General features: G+C 44.0%; 1 protein-coding gene across 1 annotated transcript; it reads left to right on the top strand.

Moving 5' to 3' along the window:
• Window positions 1-8470: 8470 nt before the first annotated feature.
• Window positions 8471-18570, top strand: UBE2A (ubiquitin conjugating enzyme E2 A). The gene is made up of 6 exons (XM_083159408.1): window positions 8471-9011; window positions 9114-9194; window positions 12869-12894; window positions 14399-14488; window positions 17249-17337; window positions 17431-18570. The coding sequence occupies exons 1-6, from the start codon at window positions 8968-8970 to the stop codon at window positions 17557-17559; spliced, it is 459 nt and encodes a 152-aa protein (XP_083015534.1). The 5' UTR covers window positions 8471-8967; the 3' UTR covers window positions 17560-18570.
• Window positions 18571-19192: the final 622 nt, after the last annotated feature.

The following is a 19192-nucleotide window of genomic DNA, read 5'->3' as shown; positions in this document are numbered from 1 at the left end:
ATTGATTTCTCTATTTTTACATTGCAATTTAGATTTTAGTTTGAACACACCCCACCCCCAAAAAAAAAAAAAAAACAGCCAATATTTACCCTGCAAAGAAACAACAAAACTACACCAAATCTAACTCTCTCTGCACATCTGCCCCACCTGTAGTGCAGCATGGATAGAAAAATACTGATCCCTCAGTGCTTCTTGTAATAAATCAGACTAGGGTAACACCAAAAAAGCCTTCACCAAAAAAGCTCAATTTAATGGTGACACCCACTGGCAAAAAATGACATAGCATGCACAGACTGACACAATATCAATTTTCAGATATCGGGATCTCTATATTCAGTATGGACAACCGGAAAAGTTGATATATCCCTCTAAAAAAGCTCAAAGAAAAAGTACATAGTGCAACACTGTAGGCATAAATGGATAATGATTTATTTCAATAGTCCACTCACAAGGATGAGAGTAATGTGTGCAAATCAAAGTAAGGGATTCCTCCCACCAGTCAACAGGACTTCCTTCTTTAATCCTAGATCTTAATAGAAGTGGATATGGTGCAAATATGTTTGATAATAAAAACAAATGGACATTTATTCAAACAACTCACATAATACACAAATTTTCAAGGCATAGAAAACCCATCAACAGGGGTACTGGACACAGATTGGCACAAATGACATGTGCATAAGTGACACTACTGGGTGGCATACATGTATAAAGAGTACTACTGTGTGGTGTAATAAGAATTGGGCACTACAGATTGTGCTACTGTATGGCATAATTTAAATTGGGTATACAGATGGAGCCCCTGTCAACTTTGCTCGGCACCCACCAGACCCTCCCCTCTGGTGAGCACCGTCCAGGGGCGGGCTGGGCCGGGGGGCAGGGTGCCATCTGCCCCCCAGGCCGCTCTGGCAGGTGTGCTGCGGGCCGCGGCCGTGTACGCGGCCGCCTTACTGTTTTTTTTTGCACTGCCGGCGGCCATGTTCCTGTAGACTGTTTGTGGCCACAGGAACATGGCCGCCGGCCTCCACAGCTATGTGGAGGAGGGCCCGGCCGCCTGTTACCTCTAATCCCCGGGCGGCAGTGGCAGGCGCTGGGTGTGGACGTCATGACGATGACGCCTCCCACCCACGCGTCTGCAGAGGAGAGGACTGAGGAAGGCAGACTGGAGTCTGGAGGAGTCGGGGGGCCGAAGCTGCAGCAGGACAGGCCGCAGAAAGTGAAAGTGAAATTCTGGGAGCCACAGCAGGACAGGAGGGAGAAAAATACAGTAAGTAAATGAAATGATTGATTATACAGGGGGAGCAGCCTGTGGTGTCATGACATTATTATTATACAGGGGGAGCAGCCTGTGGTGTCATGGCTCCCCCTGTAAAATAATAATGCCATGACACCACAGGCTGCTCCCCCTGTATAATATAAAAGTAATGCAATGACACCACAGGCTGCTCCCTCTGTATTATATAATAATAATGCCAGGACACTAATTATTATACAGGGGGAGCACCCTGTGGTGTCATGGAATTATTATTATACAGGGGGAGCAGCCTGTGGTGTCATGGCAGAATGCCATGACACCACAGGCTGCTCCCCCTGTATAATAATAATGCCATGTATAATAATAATGCCATGACACCACAGGCTGCTCCCCCTGTATAATATAAAAGCAATGCCCTGACACCACAGGCTGCTCCCTCTGTATAATATAATAACAATGCCATGACACAAATTATTATACAGGGTGAGCAGTGACCCTGTCACTGCGTCCTCACACAGACAGCCAGAGAGCGCTCCCCCTTCCACCATGCCCTCTGCTCTTGGGCTACATTAGAACACTGAACCTGTGTCCCGGTGGTGCCTGCTCCCCCCCCGCCACCGCCGGGGCTGCGGAGCCCAAATTACGCCACTGACCATAACACCACAGACTGCTCCCCCAGTATAATATAAAAGTAATGCCATAACACCACAGTCAGCTCCCTCTGTATAATAATAATAATGCCATGACACCACAGGCTGCTCCCCCTGTATATTATAATAATAGTAATGCCATGACACAAATTATTATACAGGGGGAGCAGCCTGTGGTGTCATGGCATTACATTTATATTATACAGAGGGAGCAGCCTGTGGTGTCATTGCTTTATTATTATACAGAGGGAGCAGGCTGTGGTGTCATTGCATTATTATTATACAGAGGGAGCAGCCTGTGGTGTCATGGCATTATTATTATACAGGGCGAGCAGTCTGTGGCGTCATGGCATTATTATTATACAGAGGGAGCAGCCTGTGGTGTCATTGCAATATTATTATACAGAGGGAGTAGCCTGTGGTGTCATTGCGTTATTATTATACAGAGGGAGCAGCCTGTGGTGTCATGGCATTATTATTATACAGAGGGAGCAGCCTGTGGTGTCATAATTATTATTGTACAGGGGGAGCAGCATGTGGTGTCATTGCTCCCCCTGTATAATAATAATGCCATGACACCACAGACTGCTCCCCCTGTATAATATAAAAGTAATGCCATAACACCACAGGCTGCTCCAACTGTATAATAATAATGCAATGACACCACAGGCTGCTCCCGCTGTATAATATAATAATAATAATAATAATAATAATAATAATAATAATAATAATAATAATAATGCCATGACACAAAGTATTTATATTATAATCAACTTCAGACCTAATTTTTTTTTAATTAATACATATTTTTTTTAAATAAAAAACCTGCATTTAACAATGCGCTACTTATGTGCCAGTGCTCTGGACTTGCCCCCCAGGCTAAAATTTGCCAGCCAGCCCCTGGCACCGGCGGACAGGAACTCCATTGAACTGGGACGTGAGTGCGTCTCATGCAAGCCCCAGTCTTTTGGCGGTAAGGCAGCGGCATCCAGCCCGTCTCCGCTTCAGGGAGACGTTCAGGGTTGGGGGGTCGGGGCAGCGAGGGGGACCATCGGCGGCGGCGGTCGTCGTCGGGGTGCTCCATTGCCACGGGCGCGCAAGTGTCTCGTGCGTGCACGCACCCTGGCGGGAGCCGTCGGCTGGCGGGGCTGGTGATAGTTTCACCAGCCCCTGCCTGGATGAGCCGGGCTTCATCTGTACTATTGTCTGACCACACCCCTTCCTTGTGAGACCACTGGGTAGCAGGGCACAAATTTATAGTGCCTTTTTAGGGGGTGACAAAAACTCTGGCACTGGAAATGCGTTCCACCACTTCTCCAGAACCACTTTGAGCCATGTTGCCAGTGAATGCTGATTTATGCAGGGTTGAGTTGTGAGTCTGAGTGTTGCCAACTCTAAAATGAAAAACAAGCAAATGACGACCGAAAAACAATCCCAAAACAAGCCCAACCTAATCCTAAAAAGCTGCAAAACAAGCCCAACTTACACACACACACACACACACACACACACACACACACACACACACACATACACACACACAATCTTTGAGTCGGCACTCCTGGAAGTAAAATCTGATAGGACCCCTGGTGCCTCCCTGCGTGTGTTCCCACACGATGTATACCAAGGAGCTGTAGGTGGCACTCGGAGGATTTGTCAATAGATACACAGGATACATAAATGTGTGGCAACGTTTCAGTCTTTAATGTAGACCTTTGTCAAGCTATTCATTTATACAATCTACCTCTTTAATGTCTTTACAATGATATTTTATCAGTACAAAACTGGCTTTTAAAGAATACTATAACACTTCCTGCTTTGCCTCATTAACGAGGGGAAGCAGGAAGGGACATCGCCAAGATGGCGCACCAGCTCACACTTACTTGCTGTCTCCTTTCCGTTGGCAGACTGTACTGGCCATGCATGAGATCTCCAGCGCAGCCCAGATCTTGCAGCAGGGATAGCGATGTCGCTGTTGTGGGTATAGGGCTTCGTCACCCTGCAGCTGTCGAAGTGAATAGCGGCAGGGGCCAGAACAGTCAGTGCTGTGGACAATTCATACATTTACCTTGCATATCGGCCTACACACACCGGCTCCTTCTAACATTGGGGAGAAGCAGTATCGGTGCACATAATGTGTGCTGATACCCCCTTCTCCCCCATAGCGCTCCTTCATACATCTGCCCCATTATGAGATATTGTGAATCTGAGATATTTTACGTAATTTTTTTCTCTAAAGAAATATTTCAAGTGAGCATTGTCTGCTGTAGATATTATTGTTTGCTGTAGATATTTGTGGTCCTGTGTATGCACTGAGAAATATTTATTGTAAAGTTCCCATACATCGTGCGATAGGCACCGTATGTTTTGTACTAGATCGCATTGCATGCGCTTTAAACGCGATGCAATACAATCTAGTACAACAAGTATGTGCTGTGCGCGGTAGCGTGCATCGCAACCATTAAATGGTAACCTGTATGGCACCTTAAGTAAAGATAAAACAATCTTACAACATGCATCATTGTTAATATCAGATTAGCCCTACTGAATACACACAACCAGCAGACAGCCACAACAGAGATAATGAGAGATCATTAGCATTTCCATCAGCCTATACTTACTGTATGTTCTACTACTGTAGTTCTCACCTGTGTGTGTCCCTTATCTCTGTACTGAAGTACAAAAAACACAACATCAACCCAAAATAAAACAAGCCCAAAACAAGCTACTAAAAAACATTATAAGCCCAAAAACAATCAACAAGCAACCCTCCCAAAAAATAAGCAACTCACAAAAAAAAAAAAACAAGACCAAATTCGCTTGTTATAAGCTGACTTGGCAACTACCCTGGCCTACCGCTGTACTCATTTTTAAGAGGATGACCACCAATTTCCAACTTGTCTCCGGGTGACTGGAATGAATTACTTCTCTGGTACGGTGAGTTAGTATTGCTGCCTCACAACTCTGGCATCATGGGTTTGATTCCAAACAAGACCCTGTCTATGTAGAGCCTTAATAGGTGCATCCTGGTTGTATTGCTTTCACTAGTTTCCTCCCCGGCCTAAAACCATACTGCTAGCATAAGAAATTTCTGCCAAAAATGAGTGTGTGGTAGGGAATTTCTAGGGGTGATTCAGATTGACTCGCAAAGCACATTTGGTTTCCTAATGGCCAAAAACCCCTTCCCGATGTTAAGGGGACTGCGCGTGGTCTATTATGCGCAAGGGCAATCACATCGGTACGAGGGCGGGACGATGTCTGTCTAAGGCGAGTGGCTGACATCACAGGCTGCCTGCCGCCCACCCTATCTTCGTCCTGGCGCTCGCAAATTAAAGTAATTTCCCACTGACATCAAATGATTTCTTCAGCAGCGGAGACATGCGAGGGGGTGTGTCTTCTTACACATCCCCACGCATGTGAATGAAGGGATTCTGTGGCATGGGGGGGAGGCAAGTATTCAGTGGGGCGGCATCTCAGTCACTTGGAAAGATGCAAGCTTCGTAGCTTACCGAGTATAACAGAATCACCCCCAAATGTGCTTTGCCAGCCAACCTGAATCACCCCCTTAGACTGTAAGCACTAATCGGGCATGGACTGATGTCAATGAGCCATAGAACAGGAACTGACTATGGCCAGTATTCAATGCTCTTGATTCACCTCTTTTTTTTGGTGAACTGGGCTGTTTTTCAGCGAAACTGTGATTTTTTATCTCCGAAAATGATATTCGCTGTATTCAATGTTCACTGTTCGCTGAAAGTGAGCAGTGAATGCCGGCCAGTTCTCCGTTTCATACTTGCTGTAATTTGCTGGTGTATTTCAATGGGGTTTTGACCCTAATTTGCAGAGAGTGTATTCAATGCTAGAATGGAGAACTGCTTTCACCATGATTTTCGCTGAGTTTCCTAGGGCGGAGGAAGCAGCGGCTGTTCAAACTTGGTGCCATTGTGGCCGCCAATAGAAAACGCTGCCCACGGTGTTTGAACACTAGCGCCATTCGGGAGCCAATCACGGCCAGAAGACGCCGGGATCAAGAAAGAAGATCTCCAGTGCCTTCTACAGGAGAAGAAGCGGCACCTGGGCCAGCGGCAGAAGAAAGTAGATGGCGGCCAGACCTGGAGAGGCCAGCGGGGGTGGGAAGCATTAGAGCTGCCAAAGCTCCTCCCCGCGGCCCAAGCTCCTCTCCCAACGTCAGGTAGGTGACCCCCAGGCCACCTACTCCTACCCTAGACCACGGGGTGTTCGGGCACTAGGCCCGTGGGCAAAGCCTGGCCCCCTTGGCCTGTGGGCACATTAGTGGGGCCCTCTCGGCCCATGGGCATTTAATTGTTGGGCCCTCCTGGTATATAGTTGGGCACTCCAGGCCTGTGGTGCCTGAGGCTGTACACCAGGCATTAGGCCCATGGTCTATATAGCTGGGCGCTAGGCCCATGACCCTAATTAGCCAGGTATTAGGCCCAAGGCCCTGATAGGTCAGGCTCCTTGCCCGCAGAAAATTTAGTCGGGCATTAGGCCTGTGGCCATTGGTCAGGCCTTAGGCCTGTGCACAAGTAGGGGGCGCTAGGCCCAGTTTCATTGGCGGTATAGGGAAGTGTATGAGTGATCTGGGCACCAGGTCCTGATCTCTCCAACCGGCCCAACTAGGCAGGCCCACAGGCCTAAGCCCCCTTATAAGTGATTCTGGGCACTAGGCCCAGTATAGAAGAGTTCCCCTGGTGCATTAATTGAAAAGCGGACTGGTGGTGACCTTTCCAGGTATACTGAGCAGGGCAAGAGAGTGTGTGTTTTCCGTGGGTGTGTGGGGTTAAGAGGTGGATGAGCTGTGCAGCAGTCCCCTCGCTGGTCCCCGAGTAGGTGACGGGAACATTTTAGAGTGTGCGTATGCTGGCCAGCTCTAGTTAGGAAGAGAGTTGTGACACCTGAAAATAGGCAGAGGTTTAAAGAGACTGTTGGTGTTTATATCTTGTACCATAGTGCATGTTTGGGTGTCCGTGCAGAGTGTAGTTGTTTAGTCTGGTTTTGTATAGTTGTCGCACCACACACACTTAGTCAGTTATAGGGCTTTGTGTTGTAGTTGTGCCACCTTTAGGTTGAGTTAGGCTCTGCATGTGCCTGGTGTTTTTGTCTCCTTACAGGGACCTGTGAGGAGAACTAAGGAGTGCAGTACAAGGTTGAGGATGGTGAGTGTCATCTTGTCCCTCTGTGTGTCCGTCTCTTCCTAACTCCCTTACTTCTTTTTTAAGGGTGTACGTGGACCTTGCACCCCCGTGCAAGGTCAAGTCCTCACCTAGGTGTGCGAATGTCAATAGGTGACACCCGGCTTTAAGGCCGCGTGCCGATGATGACGTTTCCCGAAGCCAGAAGAGTGCCTCTGTAGAGATTTTGCGGGACGGAGGGCACATTGTTGTGTGCTAAGGAGGAACCGTGCTTATCACCTCTCCTTCCTCCTAGGTATTCGTGTCCGGGTGCCGGAGTTTTAAAGGACCATGGTTCGTCAAGGCCTGAATTTGAGAGGGAGCAGCGCCAGGTAAGTGGACTGGTTACACCTGCACTACAGCAGGCACCACAACGCACCTACACCCCCCTCACAAGCAGCAGTGCATGTACTGTATGTATGGTAGCAATAGTGTATATTTTAGGGTTACCACCTAGTCCCTTTAATTCCGGACACATATTAATTACACAGGTTCTGTGGCTGGCTGACTTCAAGACTCCACTTCACCTGATTTTAAACTGCCGCAGAACCTGTGTAATTAACATGTGTCCGGAATTAAAGGGACTAGGGGTAACCCTAGTACAGGCTTGCCTACCCTCCCGGAATGGCCGGGAGCCTCCCGGAAATCGGGTCCTTCTCCCGGCCCCCCGGAAAGGTGGGCAAGTCTCCCGCATTCTGGGATTTGCCCCGCTCCAGCCTTGCCCGCTGGGTAAAATTACATGAAATCGCGGGTACGCGGGGAGGGGGCGGGGCTTAAATGACGCGATCGCGTCATTTCGCGTCATTTCGCGGCATTTAAGCCACGCCCCCTCCCTCTCGGTCCGCAAATCACGGAGGTTTTCGTCATGGGGGGCGGGGCCAAGTGATGTCAGCCTTGCTCCCGCCCCCCTGATGTGTTGCCTCTCCGGGCTTCTCCCGGAAAGGTGAAGATAAAAGTAGGCAAGTATGCCCTAGTATATTTATATGTACACTCTGTATGAGAGAGGCAGGATATGAATGTGTCCTCATAGAGAAAGGCAGGCCCCTTAAAAAACGTTGCTATGGGGCCCACAAAGTTCTAGTTACGCCCCTGATGGACTAGTTATTTTTACACAGACTCCTGGCAGCTACAGTATCTCTGCGTTTCTTAATACAGTGTGAAAACGCAACAGCAGATCACAGCCCAGCGCAGCTGTTGCCTATGTACGGCCGACGCCAGGCGCAGGGCAGGACACAGCACAACACAGACAGCACGGGGTGACGGACGCCGTCGCCGCTGCGGCTGCCTACAAAAACAAAATAGAAACAGCCTAGTTTCCGCTCTACGCCGCCTGTCAGTCACCGGCGAGGGGCGTGGCAGGTGACGTCACCCCGGCGGAGCAGCTGCTTAGATGACGCAGCGGTGCGGGCCATACCACGCGTGATGTAGGGGGGTGTGAGGCGCAGGCCATTCATCATATTATCATTTTACCAAATACACAGTCAGCTGCTCTCGTGTGTATTCACAACAGGATACCAACAAGTCACAGCCTGGGCTCAATGTTGCTATCGGCGAGGAAGGGCTTACAGAGAGACTAGTGATACTGCCGCCTTCCCCTCGGGAGAACAGGTCCGGTTGTGCAGTCAGAAGCACAGGACTTGTTTTTCTTTCTCTCGCTGTGTAATCATATATCCCTCCGCCAGGGTCGGGAGCTCCCGGAAGAGAGGCTGCTGAGGTCCTGCCGCCGGCCCTGTCTGCTAGGGGTGACTTACCTGATCTCCCCTTCCCCGTGCTGAACGAGCACCTGCCCCGGCCGCAGACCTCCCCCCTCCCCGGCCCGGTGCTCCCTCGCCTCCATCTTATTTATTTCCGGTAAAAGCAACAACAACAAATGTCAACTCCGGCCAGACGGCGCCTTATGAGAGACTTTAAAAGGTAAGTGACAGTACAAGATGGCGCCTCCCTGTGGTTTCCGGTCCGGGGGGCGGTTGGTGGTGTGTAACCGGGGCTAATGCTGTGTGCTTGGCTGTCTCCCAGGCTCCAGGAGGACCCCCCTGCAGGCGTGAGCGGTGCGCCCTCCGAGAACAATATCATGGTCTGGAATGCCGTCATTTTTGGGTAAGGTTACTCACTGCCGGGTGGAACCCCGCATTACAACCCACACTACACCCCCCCCTTACCACCACCACCATCATCACACCAGCAGATGCATCATAAACAATCACAGTCATACAATCTCCATAGTATAAACAGCCCACGGTATATAGCTGCATTGACAGTTGGGGGATACTCTTCCTGCTGGAGATTTGGTTGGTATAAAATTCATGATCTGTATCCTCTTGACAGCTGAAGCTGTTGCCATCTGCTACTTCTGCTTCCACTGCACCCTGCCTTTGTAACCAAAATTGAATTACATAAATCCTGGTGTTGTGAACCTTAGCAAAGCTCTATTAGTGCAATATTTACCTCTTGCCTCCCTAGGTTATAGATACAGTGCTGATCTAAGTGCAGTGTGACATGGGTCTAAACCAGTGGTTCCAAAACTTTTTTTGCATCAGGTCACACTAGGTTATCAGAATATTTGTCAAGGCACCCCTAGCTGCAAAGTTTGCTACCGAGAATTTCCGAAAACCATATTAAGTTAAATAAGTTGCTTACATGTCATCCTTAGGTCCAGTTATGTGGTGAGGGACAGAATTCACTTCTGTTTATCCAAATATTTAAAAGCTGGAAGCCACCAGCACTGATTTTGCCTATTACATTGACCATAAATAATTTGAATTGGTTCTGGACAACCAAACCGAGGCACCCCTGCAAGTGCTCCGAGGCACCCTAGGGAGCCTAGGCGCACAGTTTGGGAACCACTGGTCTGAACATTAGTTTGGGTGCAGTTCTTAATAGACATTCCAAATTGTTTTCTATAAGGATACGTTCAGGCCTGAGACTGGAGAGCCGGCAGTCAGCCCATACTCCCCAAAACCCCACCACCACCACCCCCATGGGGGCTCTGCTACTGCAGCAATAATCATGATCGGTAATCCATACAGCTTGCTGACATTAGTGTCCATATGTCAAACTCGTGCCAATTCCACAAACTCCGCTCCACATGTAAGAAGCTAATAGGTGCATACGTTCTAAATAAGGTACTGTAGGCCAGTGACTGACCTACTTGCAAGAGTTAATATATACGCAAATGCCTTCTTGTTCTGTTTTTATGTTTGCGTTCTTGTCTGTATTCACCTACAGAACAGTACTGACTTCCTAGTGACATTTAAAGTGATCTCTTGTTGACCAGACCTACTGTATACTATTTAGCTGCTGGCAGATGTGAAACACAGGCCAAAAACAAATGTGATAAATAATTAAAGCCCTTGTGCTGACGTTCTATGTCTGCATATATCAGGAAGTGCAGCCGTGGAACATATGTTATGAATACTTTCATATGGGAGGGACTGAATACAATATGTTTTTCCAGCAAGGGAAATAGCCGTGTCCTGAAGCTGGTGATCACTCCTGTAGAACACTGCATGTAATGTTCAGTGCTGAAGTACATGGGACAGCTTTTTCTGTTGTCTTTTTTATTGTTTTTGTTTACCTGGCTGGAAATGATAACCTTCAGTGTCTCCTATGTAATATGGCCTCTTTATGGGGTATATTCAATGTATGCCGTATCAGTTCAAAAATTGTTTTGACGGAATGGATCAGTCAACCATTATTCTATGCAGCAGCCAAATCCGGATGTCTGATTTGGCCGCTGACTGATGGTCAGCGGGAGCTGGGCCAGGTGAGCTGCTCTCACCCGGCCCGGTGGCAGGTGGATTAGCAGCTATTCCAACAATCCACCTGGTTTTCGGCAGGTCAGAACATTCCGTGCTACTGGAAAAAAAAAGCAGCTAGCATTGAATAGATCGGAATCCCTTCTCACCTATTCATGTCGAAAACTGCCGTGCAAGATGGCAGTTTCGACATCAATTGAATATACCCCTATGAGTCTTTTGGCAAACCCCTTTTTTTTTTTTTTTGTATTGTGTATGTTATATTAGTCTTTGCAGCGTATTTTTTTTATTTTTTTTTCCCTCGCTATGGTCTGACATCATTTTACAATCCCACCATTAACTGTACTTCTACAATAACCATTATTAGACAATCACCTAAAACACAAACTACCATTACAGTTTGTACACTTCACATAGTGTTCACTCTAGCTTGGCGGGCAGGGCACCGGGGGGCCTGACTGTCACTAAAGGGGCGGGCCCGCCCGCTGCCGTCACTGGGTGAAAAATCCAGCATCGTCAAAAAAAAAAAAAAACACCAGCGCAAATTGACTCACACAGAACAAAATTCCCATAATTGAATATTAATTGGCAAATTATTGACGCTTTTTTGTCTTGCCAAGGAAATTTGGGCGGGATTGTATACTCCCACTGTGTTAAAGCCCACAACTAGTTCCACTTTATTTTTTGTCAGTAACTGTTTTTCTTTCTTGTTTTTTTTTCTTTCTTATCCCTGCTAATATAAACAATGGTTAACTGAAAGCCAAACCCTTTTGCACCTTTTTGTGTTTGGTGTTTTGTATGTTGTGTAACAATGTGGTGTGTGTGTGTCTTTCCTTTTCATTAAATAAATTTGGTATCGTTAAAACAAAACAACCTAAATTGCACTGGGAGGCTTGGTAAATCCAGTAGTGTGTATGCACTATATAATTCGTCCAGGAGCACAGGCAGTTCAAGGAGAAAATCGTCAACGATATTGTCTTCTGTGTCTGATTCTAAAACCCAGCACTTCCTACCAGGCAAATGTCAAAATGTAAAAAGGCAAGGTTTTTATTACAAAAATATGATCAAAAGTGCAGGATTTGAAAACCCAACGATTAGGCACTAACCCCCTAAATTTAAGCTAGGTAAAGCGATTGTGTTGCTACAATGAAATACATTTTTTTGGGTCATGAGGCAATGTGCATAAGTGAAAAGAGCAATTACATACCACCTTCTGCCACTAAACATCTGAATGCTGCTGGCTTTTACATTTTATAAACTAAAAAAACTGTAATAATTCACGACCCTTCAGTTTTATTGGTATCTACTGTAGTAGATTATTATTATGATGGCAATACATATCCCTATCCCCTGTAAAGCTCTGCTTTTTATAAATCCCAACAGTTCCTGTCCCAGTGGAGCGAACATTCTAGAAATTTCACATGGCCACATGTCAGGGTTCAACTAACAGCAGGAGGTATATTTACTAAGCTTGTTGGTCTTTACAACCACTATTTGTCAGTTATTCTCCTCACAAGATTTACAAGGGCAATAGTATTGAATGCTAAACCAGAAGTGTTTTTAATATTATTGCTGTTTAACTCCCACGACCAGAAGTGCTAACAAGCCAATTAAACCCTGTATCTTTTAAAATGTTGGTGTAAGCTATACATTGATAGTATGAGAGAGCATACAAACGCCACACAGATCTGGCCCTGATTGATATTGAACCCATGACAATAAGCAATGTTAACTACTGCGCCATAGCACCTTGTTCAAGCTTAGAAACTCCTCATTTGTTGAGCAGGCTTAGTCGATCCTCCTCACTAGATGCCTCTATATAAACTAAACCAGTACCAGGCCTCAATCATAGTTCTAATATCCTTTAGATTGGATGCTTGCGAGCAGGGGCTTCCTAACGTTTTCATTGTCTGTAACTACCCAGTTTGTTAAATGGTTTCAATTGTAAAGCACAAAGGAATTTGTTAAGCTATATAAGGTCATTTTAATAAATGTTTATTTCTTTTTCCCACATAGGCCTGAAGGAACACCATTTGAAGATGGTAAGTATAGGAGAGATCTTGTTTGCATTGTGTGTAATTTAAACAACTGTTGTCCCTTAATGTTAGAACAGCATAGTGATTATAAAGTAATACATCAGTTTGTATTGAGCAGTAAAGCAGAAGTCTATACTTTCTACCAGCTGAAAATATATCCTTCAGAATTAAACTTTTAACTCTAAACAAAAGTGAACTTTATATCCACCCTAATGCACTGTACTTTTAATAAACGTCTTTGTAAAACTGCTGTTATAATGATAACAATAGTTCTGTGGAGAACTTAGCAGTATTTACTGTATAAAGAAAGAGAAATCTTTCCTGAATGCAGTGTACCAAGATTGAGACCTTCCCTTTGTGTTACTTGGTGATCTAGTTCATTTAAAGCCTCATTACAACAAAAACATTTATTTTGTCATAATTAAATAGCAAGCTTAGTACCACTTTTCAGTCCGCCCTTGATCATCATTGTGATGTCTTATGCCAAATCATTCTTTCCTTTTAAAACTGTTACTAGATGGCATATAAGAATGACCATTGGTCACACACTCCCAAATCTCATGTGTCATGGGATGGCAGATGACAGCTCAGAGGGACATGGCAATATTTCTCCAGTTGCATTCACATTTTAAAGCGTTTGCGTGGGTGGGTCCTTACAAATTAACGATTATGTAACAGTACAGTGGGTAAGCAGTGTTTTAGTCACATGCACTATATATTACCCACCCCCATAACTATGGGGCTAATGATACTGTGACCCTGTTAAAGTACAAATCTGTGCATTTTTTTTTTTTACACGGTAATGCTTGGGTAAAAAATGGGATGTAATCGAATAGCCTCAAGGGATAAATCCCAAGGTTGCCACCCCTTTTCTCCCATGTTACCTTAGCATGGTAAATTGAATTTGTCCATAAGCGATAACAGCTATGTGTATTATTTATTCCTAGCTGGATAGACAACTGCAATGCAAAATATGCATTCAGGATTCCCCTACGGCATGGGTCTTCAACCTATGGCCCTCCAGATGTTGTGAAACTACATGTTCCAGCATGCATTGCCACATTTTTTCTTACAAGAGCATGCCAAAACTGTCAGGGCATGCTGGGAAATGTAGTTCCACAACATCTGGAGGGCCACAGGTTGAAGACCTGTGCCCTACGGTTTCACTGACTGTGTAGCCAACTGATTTCAAATTAAAATGATAAAAATTCTAATTATATGACCATGGTTTCTGAACTTTCTACAATGACTGTGCCATAGTCAGCATTTTTTTTTGTGGCACCTCCAGGCTTAATGGAGGAAATTTAGATTTTATTTGGTTACAGAAAACAACATGTGAAGTCCCCTGTGGCAAAGAGTTTGGGAACCACTGTTATGTTTATCCCTTTTACCTCATGGACCAAATACTCCCACTCCCATTTTTGTAGATTTGTTTTGAAACAAATTGCACTTGGAAGAATAATATAGCATCAGTTTTTGGTCTGACTTTAATTATTTTTATTATTTGTAGGAACATTTAAACTCACAATAGAATTCACAGAAGAATATCCAAATAAACCACCAACAGTTCGATTTGTGTCTAAAATGTTTCACCCAAATGGTAAGTTTTTGCGTTTTTAAATGTGGTTCTTTGTTGCTTTCTTTACCATTTTTGCAGAGAAAGGCAGAAGGAACTAATTCACGGTCTGTGGTGTGCAGTGATTATACAGGGAGTTAGGAAAGTCCCTCCACAGTGATTATATACAAGTCTCCTTGCAGAGAGTGTGTGCGCTAAATAATGACTGCATTGTTTTCCAACACTTTATGTGCATGGGGGGTTATTGATTTTGGATAAGGGATACTCAACCTGTAGGCTACAAATTCTGCCCAAGTAATATTGATAGGGAAGAAGTACAATCTGTTACATTCTGTGATGTCGGCACTACTTTTCTATGCACATGCAGGCATTGCTTTGGATTGACTCTGTCCCATAGACTAATAAAACCATGCTTCTAGTGACACCATTCAGTTAGAAAATGGTAAAATAAGAGCTGAAAAATCTGCATTTTAAAATTTTCATGAGTTGGGGAACACCAGATATTTCATATACTCTGGACTTTCTATATTTGCATATCACTTTATGTTGGAAATTGTATTTACATACACATCCTGAATTGTTCTCCTACTAAATTTAGCAGGTTACTATAGACCAGGCATGTCCAAATTATGGCCCTCCAGCTGTTGTGAAACTACAAGTACCTTCATGCCTTGCCACAGTTTTGCTATTAGGGCATGGGTCTTCAACCTGTGGCCCTCCAGATGTTGTGAAACTACATGTTCCAACATGCATGGCCACATGTTTTCCTATGAGAGCGTGCTAAAACTATGGCATATATTCAATGCCGTGGGCGAGCGGTGACTGCGAGCAGGACTTTTTGCTCGCAGTCACCGCTCACCCTGTCAGTATTCAACTGACCCCCCTCATTCGCAAATTCCCCCTCGCTCCGTTTTTTGAGCGAGGGGGAATTTGCGAATGTGCCTCCAAAAACTGCGAGAATCGAGGCTAATTACAGCGAGTTTGCTGCACTAGCCTCGTCTCTCGCAGTTTAGGGGAATCCTCGCCGTTCTGTGACTGCGAGGATTCCCCCGGAACGTTGCATAGTGCGAGCGGCCGGCGCGGGGGTTAAACTGCGAGGATCACTGGTTTTCTGTGATCCTCGCAGTTTAACCCCCTCGCCGGCCGCTCGCACCGGCATTGAATACTTGCCTATATATGCATGCTGGGACATGTAGTTCTACAACATCTGGAGGGCCACAGGTTGAAGACATGTATTAGGGAATGATATCACTGTCTGCTATTGTAAAGCGCAACGGAATATGCTGCGCTATATAAGAAACTGTAAATAAATAAAACTATGGAAAGGCATGCTGGGGGCCACAGTTTAGACATGCCTGCTATAGACCCTTGATGGCTAACCTTGACACTTCAGCTGCTGTTGAACTACACATTCCAGCATGCTCTACTTCAGTTTTGCTATTTGGCCATGCTAAATCTGATGCAGCTGGAGTGTCAAGGCTATAGTCCAGTGGTTCCCAACCCTGGTCCTCAAGTACCCTCAACAGTGCACGTTTTCCAGGTCACCCGGCAGGTGCACTCATTATTCAGGCACATTTGAAAAGATCCACAGGTGGAGCTAATTATAGCACTTGCGTATCTGTGTGGAGACCTGCAAAACATGCACTGTTGGGGGTACTTGAGGACCAGGGTTGGAAACCACTGCTATAGTCTGTAGTTTACCCTGAGACACGTGTGAATTTAAGCAAAGGGTCTCTCCACAAAGGTAGAATTGTTTTGTTCCTCAAAAGCAACCTAAAAAGCTGTTCCTTATTGCAAAGTTTTATATATTTCCATACACGCTTCTTTGATTTCTAAGAATTAAATATTTGCAATAATACTTTTTTTCCCGGTTTTATAAATCTGTGGAATCTATTTAGTGCCTGATAGATTTTCAAAAAAATGTTCTCCTGTGTGAGCCATGAATCGCCCATTTCGACCTGAGGAAACTGCTGAAGGTAGAGGGAATTGAAGAGTTATCCCGTTTTATTGCATATACAAGCTTTTCCCACACAAAAAAAGACTGACTAGCCCAGTGACTGACATTGTATTTATTTGGTTGACTTGAATGGAAAAATGTTTTATGGCCAGTTTTCATGCTCCTAATCATGGTTTAAAAAAAAAAGGTGGCCCGAAAAAAAAAAAAAAAATATACATGCAGCAAGGTTCAATATTACCATTGTTAAAGCAACGCAGTAAACTTGTGATGCCCGAACTCTCTTAAATGTGAACACAACAAATTGTAAGTTGCCAAGGCCTGTAAAGAATAAGGGAAATTAATCAAATGGACTCTGTTTAACAAAAATGTCCTCTGTAGCTCTTAAAAAGTATTCTATAAAAGTGTCCAAAAATGCTCATGGTTTTTGTACATCCTATTGAAAACTGTTTATTTAATTCTTGTGTGCTTGTTTTTATGTTATCTATTAGATGCAAAAACACACAAAAATAGTAAATTTAGTCTTGGGAAAACCCCTCTACTTCTGTAGTATTTGTATTATGATAGGAATTAAAATTCACCCACTCATTAGTATACACTATGGTGGGAAAATAATGATGTAATATTATAGACCATGTAGTACAGAGAAAGATAGATCTAAGGAAAAGTTTTTGCTTTTGCATATTTCTATACTATATATATATATATATATATATATATATATATATATATATATATATATATATATATATATATATATATATATATATATATATATATATATATATATATATATATATATATATATATTTTTTCTCTTATTCCTTTAGTATATGCTGATGGAAGTATATGTTTGGACATTCTTCAGAATCGTTGGAGTCCAACTTATGATGTCTCTTCAATTTTAACTTCCATACAGGTAGGAACAAGCTGGTTAGGTGGGGTTTACCCTTCCTAAGAAATAATGTTGCATGAAATGAAACGCTCATTTTTGTTTATTATTTACCCCCAGTCCCTGCTGGATGAACCAAACCCGAACAGTCCGGCAAACAGTCAGGCAGCTCAGCTGTACCAGGAGAACAAGCGGGAATATGAGAAGCGGGTTTCCGCAATAGTGGAACAGAGCTGGCGTGACTGTTGACACTGGCCCTTGTATATGAACACTCTTACCAGGAGGAAATTATATATATAATATATATAGTGTTTGAGTGATCTTCCTCTTGCTAGAATCTTTACATTTACATTGACTGCAAAATGGCTGTTGTGTTGTCACTGACTTCCTTAGCCCCCAGCTGATGCTTTTCCCCATCGGACACCTGAGAGCATTCGTGTTGAAATCAAATGTACCATACATAGGTTACTTGCTAAAGATTGTTTTCTTCTATCTTTTTCTTTTGGTTCTGTTTCTCACTATTGTAGTTGAGTGGGGACGTCATCTTAAGATTCTCTTTAATACGTAAGAGACTATATTGACCTATATTGTATTTATGCCACCATACAAGGACATCATGCTATCAGCACTGTTGATTCTGCCTTGGTAATCTTTAACTTTTTGGTTTTTATCTTGCTTTATATTTTAAAGGAAGCCTTTCGCCTTCATGGTTTTTGCAGGTTAGGTAAAAACACTTAACTTATTGCGATCCAAAGCTGTTCCAAGTTTTATTTTTCTCTTTAAAGCTCCATTTGACTTCTCTCGAAGCACTGGTTACAAGATAGACAGCCCTGTTCAAGTTCCACCTTGAGTTTGTGTAGTAGACTAAGCACTTTTTTTCATTTTTTCTTTCAAATGTATTATTGAATGGGTGACTCCTTTCACTGTAACATTGTCACCCTAATTTCTCATAATGATAAAGCTACGCAAGGGTTCAAAGAAACAGGAGGATATAGAAAGTTCCCCATACCCCTCCTTTTGAATTCATTAACTTACTTTGTTTTTTTTTAACCCTCGTATTCCATGAAACCGCCTTCTGATGCACAGTTCTGCCCTCACTGTATTTTCCATTTCTACTTCTTTCAGGTTTTTTTTTTTTGGTCTGGTATATTCAGCAAATACTGACACGTTTTCACTTTGCACAAGTAACCCATGTAAGACTGTACATCATATAATCTTGTAAATAAATGAAAAAAATAATTAAAAAAACTATAAACATTACTACTTTTTGTAGCTATATACTAACTTGTTTTTAGAAATTTGTTTTTATTTTCTTGTTGGAGAGGTCGGCAGTAAATGGCAACCTCCCGATCCTGGTTGTTGCAGGAGTGTATAAGCGGTTAATGCTCCTAGATCAGGTTCTGCATACACACCTGTGCAGTCACCTGCTGTTCACCCAATACTGGCTGATGGTTGTATAGGTCTGTACCCAGCTTTACACGGAGCATCATAGCATTATTTAAAACTACAACCACTTTTACCACAAATGTGCTCCACCACATTTCTATATCTGTCATTCTTCTTTTCTACCAACCTTCTGTTCCTACTGGCTGCATTACCTGGCATAAAAGGGCTTTTTTTTTTCCTGGCAGCAGTGCCTTTCCCATGCACCAGTTTGTAGCCTGGTGTGCTTATAAACAATTTTAGAAAATTTAAAGAAAAAATACAATATAAAATATATCTACATCTGTTTCTGCCATGGTTTTCACATTAATTATGTGGGTGGGGTTTATATATGAAGTCAAATTGAGGGCGGGAGAGCTGAACCTGCACACTGAAAACCGGGGTGTGTGAAAGGCCACCATTTCCCTTAGCACACGCTGACTTGCTAGGACGCCATGGC

The sequence above is a fragment of the Crinia signifera genome, chromosome 9 (assembly GCF_055691185.1).
Source record: "Crinia signifera chromosome 9, ASM5569118v1, whole genome shotgun sequence".
Lineage (NCBI taxonomy): Eukaryota > Metazoa > Chordata > Amphibia > Anura > Myobatrachidae > Crinia > Crinia signifera.
This window is presented reverse-complemented; position numbering and strand designations above follow the sequence as displayed.

What these genes read in the sequence shown, in the direction of transcription:
- UBE2A (XM_083159408.1), top strand. Translation starts at nt 8,968, where the DNA reads ATGTCAACTCCGGCCAGACGGCGCCTTATGAGAGACTTTAAAAG. An exon ending in CTTATGAGAGACTTTAAAAG is followed by an intron (nt 9,012 to 9,113) that starts GTAAGTGACAGT and finishes GCTGTCTCCCAG; the next exon opens with GCTCCAGGAGGACCCCCCTG. An exon ending in CAATTTTAACTTCCATACAG is followed by an intron (nt 17,338 to 17,430) that starts GTAGGAACAAGC and finishes ATTTACCCCCAG; the next exon opens with TCCCTGCTGGATGAACCAAA.